Here is a 6,000-nt window from a genome sequence, read left to right as displayed (position 1 = left end):
TTGCATTTGCCTCGAAGATGGAAGTAGAAAAGTTCTCTGAAACTTCAGAGTGAGAAGTCTGAATATGACTTAATAGCTTAGGGAAAATAATATTTGCAAAGAGTTTATATTAAAAAGGCTAGGGCCTTTTAAGATAATGGAGCTAGAGGTCTCTTTTACCTCTTCAAACACACATGTTTTTTATCCATGTAAAAAATACTTATTAACTCTGAGTGCTTCTCCTGTTCTTTGGTCTCCTCTTATTCTGAGAATCACCCTGAAATCAGACAAGGGCTTAGAATTTCTGATCACTGGTTTAAAAAGTCAGGTCGTGTGTACACTGTGCCAGGCCTGATACTAACCCCATGTCTGATTTCAGTTTCTCTCTGTGGGAGAAAAACAACTAGGTCTTTCGCTTCTTAAAAAATAACAGGTACTGCCCTGACCGCTGTGGCTCAGTTGGATGAACATCCTCCTGCCCCAAAACAAAAGGTTGCCAGTTCAATTCCCAGTCAGGGCACATGCCTGGGTTTCGGCCTATCCCCTGCCAATGCTTCTCTCCCTCTTTCTTCCTCCCTCCCCCTCTCTCTAAAAATGAATAAATAAAATCTTTTAAAAAATTAACAGATACTTTATCTAGTGTTTGCAAAGTGTTTTTACAGGTATTGTCACATTTGCTTCTTAGGACTAAGGATGTTTGAAAGAATTATCCCATTTTATAGGGAGAAATTAAGGTTCAGTGAAATTGAGTCACCCATTCATTATCATTGCAACTTCTAATAGTGGAGCTGTGACTTCTGCCAGTTTTTTTGACTAGTATTTAGTGTCCCTTCTGGCAGTACTGAAATCTGCCTGTAATTCCAATCCAACTCTCCTTTAAACACCTACTTCCTACCTTCTTCCTTTTTGTAAACACCCACTTGTATCCTTTATCACAGTTGGCTGTCAGCTTGCCTCTGGAAGGTGACTGAAAATAGCTTATGGTGTGACATCTCCCAGAGAGCTTCAAATCCCCCAAGAATTAACAAAACAGAAGCTTATGTGGGGGAGTTCATGTGGAGATGCTTTGGTGGCTCAGGTGTTTTCTTGATGTTCCTTATGACAACCACATAAACAAGCATGTATTTTCCTTGGTCTCAAGCCCCAATGTTGATAGCACAGGAGAAAAGGAAGGAGGAAGAGCTGAGTGGGTGGCTTGTGAACAATTTCGCACTACGGGCCTCAGGAAGTCCTGTGGGGTGAGACCATGGAGTCCCTTTGTTAGGTGGCCTGCAGGCTAGGCTGAACTCAGAAGCACAGCGTGGCTTTCATACACTTTTCTGTATTCTCCTACCACTTGGATGAGGCCAAAGGCGGGGGAGGAAACCAACCTGTTTCTTTATTAATGATGCTTTCTGCAGAGTTAGATTAAGCACTGATTAAAGGCAGATGCTTCCAAAGTATAAATGTAAGTACCATCTCAGTCACTTCTCCGGTTACAGGGTTTCCTACAGGATTCTTTAAAATCACTTTGGCTCTCTTCCCATTTGCCTTCCTCCATGCTCTCCACCCAGCTTCTGAGCCGCGCCTCCCAGAAGGGCTCCGACTGCCAAGAGCAGGCGCTCAGGCTCCGAGAGAGAGACTTGCTCCGAGGACAGAGCCTTAAGAGTAACCACTGGGGCTGCTGTCTGGAGCCATGTTACCAGAAGGCAGGTAAGTCTGGGCTGGGGGCAGCCCTGTTCTTCTGTTCTTTCAAGTCTCAGCTTGCCACTATGGAGCTTCCTCTGTTTTTGTTCATCGGGATGGAGAATAGACCTTCATAACCATTTCCTGTTCCAATCAGAGACGGAGACCAGGTACAAGATGTGTGGCTCAGTGATAGCATCCATCAGGTGGTGGTCCTTCTTTCAAGTGCTCTGAGAGGGGCACAGGGACAGGAGGTGGCCGTCTGGCGTGATAGGGGCTCGCCACGCTGGACTTTGTGTTAGGGATTGGACTTTTTGCGTAAAGATATGCTTAAGTCTTGTTTCCATCTGAGCCTAGGGTGCAGATCCTCCAAATAGTTTCTAAATTCTCTGTAGCCAGTTAACTTAATCAGGAAAATGAATGTATACTTTCTTTTCTGCAGAGCTAGCAAACTAATCTTGGGATTAGTTTTAGACTGAGCTCAATCGTGCTAAAGTCTGTGTTCATTTGCTTTCTGATTTTCTTATGGGATCTAAGCAAGGGGAAGGGGATATTATTTTTTGTAACCTACTGTAATGAACATGGTCACTAACGTTAAGAACTTGCTGTTCAGACCACCCCCCAAAACAGACAAGCAGCCATTGTATAGGGCACATGTACCTTTGGGTTGTCTGACTTGGTTGGGATAGAGGGTGTTGTGGTGGGGCCAGTGGAATGCCTATGGGAATGACATAGGCATTTGTGATTGGGAAGGTGGCAGTGAGGCTAATGTCCTGGGAAGCATGTCACCTACAGTGAGGGTGCTATAGACCCAGGCCAGCTGGAAGCTATGTGTCTTTCTTCTCCTCCTTCCCTTCTCCCACCTGCTTGGGATGTCTTAGCTTTGAGTATGAAGAGCTAAGCAGGCAGATGGATTGCAGGATGGTGTTAACTTGGGTTTGAGGTTCTCCAACACTTAGGTATGTGATCGTAGGTAAGTATCTCAATTTTTCTAAACCCTAATGTTTTCTTCTGTACACTGTGGATGATATAATAATGCCCACTTTGTAGATTTCCTGGGAAATTATGAGAGATAATACATTTAAGGCATTAAACAGAGTGCTTAGCCCATAGCATATAGCTCTTATTAACCTGAGGGTGGACTTTTGGCATTTCTAGTTGTGTGGACCAGGCTCATGTTGAAATGTTCTGGGCGTGCCGTTGCAAACCTTTGGTGGTTTCTCCAGTGACTTCACTTACTAGTCTGGGGACTAACTAGTCAGGTTATCCAGTTTGGCTCCTTCCCAACAGAGAAACCTAGAGAGAAACACTAGTCCAGAAGGTATAAGGTTAAACCTTTGTCTCTTAAGAGAAGGTCACAAATAATTCACCTTAATTCCAGATGAACATTTCCTTTTAGAAATTCCCCAAAGATAATCTTTACCTCATGAGATTGTCCTGAGGATTAAATTGTACCTGGAACAGGGTTGACGCCATTAAATGATACCTATCATAGTAAGAATGTTTGTGATAAAGCCTTAATTGAAAAGTTCATGAGGTAAAAATTGCATATGTATTATAATGATAGCTACATAAATTATGCACAATAAGACGACAGAAAAGATATATACCAAAATGTCAAAACTTGTGCATGTTGCATGGCTTTGGTTTGTGGGTAATCATTTCCTTGTCTTGTTTTCTAAATTTTATTTAATGGGTGATTCTATTAGCCAGAGCCCTGGCAGGAAACAGATGGTACATCAAACTGGGTGTTTCAAGGATGTTTTATTATAGGGGCATCTTACAAAGGTACGGGCAGAACTCAGTAACAGAAACAAGTGGGGGTGCAATTCCCGAGTGTGGGGAGAGTGGGTGCCCTTCTGCCCCACATCTGAAGGGGCAGCAGTAAGGAGGTGCTACAGAACTGGAGAGAGAGCGGCATGGATAGGCCAGGTGACAGCCACTGTGGCCCATGGCTGCCGTCAGTGAGAGAGTTGGGGAGGAGAACCCTGACATCAATCTCCACCATTCTCTGGTCTCTTGCTGGTGCCTTGTATTGGCCAAACCTGACCAGAAGCCAGAGTTCAAGGAGCCCCAGAGAGAGTTCTATCTGTGGACCAACTTCATGGGCACTGAGCAGGGTGCAGAAGGATGAGGAGAGGTCTGGAGGGCAAACTGCAAATGTCCAGCACAGTGAGGTTATGTAACATTTGTAATTGTGGGAAAAGTCATAAATAAGAAGCAAAGGCCCTTTGCTACCCTCAGTGTTTTCACACATGCACACTCCTCCTTCTGTCCTCCTGGCTCAATGACTTTTGATTCTTCATAACCATGACCTCCTCTGGGCTCCCGCAGTACTGAAAGCTTCCCCCTGGTGCAGCCAAACGCATCCTGTGGTTTCATCCTCCATCCTTGACTTACCTGACTCCCCACACCCCTGTAAGACCCTCGAGGGCTGGGGATGGTGTTTTATATCACTTTGCAACTGCAATACCCAGCACATGAGTGAGCTCAGATCTAAATACCTTTATAAAGCTTATAGCCTTGAAGTAAGGCCTGGAGCTACCTAATCTTAACTGAAGGTGAATTTCTGAGGAATTCTGAGTCTCTGCTTAGGGAGGTGAGGCCTTGGTCCTCTTTCTTCGGTGCTGTTTTCTGTCCATTCAGGGAGAGTGGGCCTGTGAGCCGGCTGGGCCAGTCCTCAGAGGAGCATGAGTAGAGTCCTCTCCGCTGGGCGGCGCCCACCTCCTTTGCAAGCCCAGTCCAGCCCATCACGGAGATCTTGCAGAGCCTCCTCCTGGGCCTTCCAGTCCCTGTGACTTGCCATGTCAGATCGCAATTCACGTGTTGCTGACCTCCAGTTTTAGGATGGCAAGTTGAGGTTATGCTTGCTTCCTTTGTGACTCCAGGAGATTTAGAGCCTGTCACTGTACCTGATATTTTTAATCAGATGGTGTTTTGAGCCCTTGAAGCATGTCTATATTGCTTCTGCAATCCTCTGAAAGTAATACATGCATGCCCTGAGTCAAATAGCTCAGGAGGAAGGTATGTTGGAAAGGATATAACACAAAAAATGAAATGTCTCCACTTTTATCTAGATGCTATTTCAGTTTTTCAGTCTTCTAGTCATTGTCTTGCTTACTCTAAATAATTCTCTTAAACTTCTATTTCTTTCTTTTTTTTTTTTTTTCTTTTTTGACCTGGCCCGCAACCCAGGTGTGTGCCCTGACTGGGAATCAAACCTGTGACCCTTTTGTTCACAGTCCGGCTCTCAATCCACTGAGCCACACCAGCCAGGGCAAAACTTCTCTTTCTTGATTTATCAAGTTTAAGCACGAGTAATTGAACTGTCCCTATGTGAGATGAGGAATTTAGCTTACTGACAGTAATTCTGCTGTTCTCATGATTTGCCAATTTTTTGCTGCTTACATTTTTAATTTGGTTCCCACTTGATTCCCTGCACAGTTTTGAGGAATAGACTTACACTTGTATTCCTTGGTCCATAGACCTTCCTTAGAATGTCTCAATTCTCCCAGTGTTTAGGATGAGGAAGTTGGTACCTCTGACCTTCCCTTTATCTTTTCTTTCCAAATCCAGCTTGCAATAAAATTTTATAGCATTTATCACTTTTGAATTCCATTCTATAATTATAATTAATTCTGCTTTATCTATAAGGATGATCATTAAAATTAAAACTAACATATAACTTTTATGATCTAATGATTTTGTAACTACTAGACTCTAAAACCAAGTACAATATTTGGACCCATAGAGAAGGAGATGAACTCTGATGTCACTGACCATCCGTTGCATGAAGAATGTTCTTGGTGTCAAGGTCAAGTGGATTCTTTTTTCCTAGCTTTATATTGTGCCAGCTGCTCAAACCTTTTAGTTGGCTTCATGTAAAACACGACTTTCTGAAGAATGATATGTTTTGATAGAATTTCTAATTACCTTTTTTTAAAAAAAAATTTTGTATTGTTGTTCAATTACAATTGTCCCCATTTTCCCCCCATTACTCTCTCCTGCCCTATCTACCCACCACCTCCCATATTCAGTCCTCCCCTGCTTTGTCTTTGCCCATGGGTCCTTTATATATGTTCCTTGACTTAACCCTTCCCCTTCTTCCTTTTTTACCTAATAAGAAACCAGTTTCTTAAGCATATTCTTTGTTACAGATGGTTTTACTTTATTCATGAAGGATTTCTGTGAGAGCTCTCTGATCTCTGGTTGTAGACAAATCAATTGCTTTTTAAGCCAATTGAAATGCAGTCATCCTGAATTGTATTTTTTTATTGCACTTGGGTTAGGTATACTATGTCTTAGATTCCATGCATATTTCATTTTTTCATTGTTTGGGAGCACATACTCAAATAA

At 43.0% G+C, this 6,000-nt stretch overlaps 1 protein-coding gene across 1 annotated transcript in view; it reads left to right on the top strand.

The window, feature by feature from the left end:
- The first annotated feature begins 1,350 nt into the window (after window positions 1-1,350).
- Window positions 1,351-6,000, top strand: part of SCN11A (sodium voltage-gated channel alpha subunit 11) — a 75,291-nt gene continuing 70,641 nt past the window's right edge. The window contains exons 1-2 of the mRNA XM_045200083.3: window positions 1,351-1,426; window positions 1,533-1,671. Coding sequence (XP_045056018.2) covers window positions 1,655-1,671 — 17 coding nt within the window. The 5' untranslated portion in view covers window positions 1,351-1,426; window positions 1,533-1,654. The remainder of the gene's footprint in view (window positions 1,427-1,532; window positions 1,672-6,000) is intronic.

Source organism: Desmodus rotundus, chromosome 8 (genome assembly GCF_022682495.2).
Source record: "Desmodus rotundus isolate HL8 chromosome 8, HLdesRot8A.1, whole genome shotgun sequence".
Taxonomy (NCBI): domain Eukaryota; kingdom Metazoa; phylum Chordata; class Mammalia; order Chiroptera; family Phyllostomidae; genus Desmodus; species Desmodus rotundus.
The sequence above is the reverse complement of the archived record's forward strand: the minus strand, read 5'-3'. Positions and strand labels throughout refer to the sequence as shown.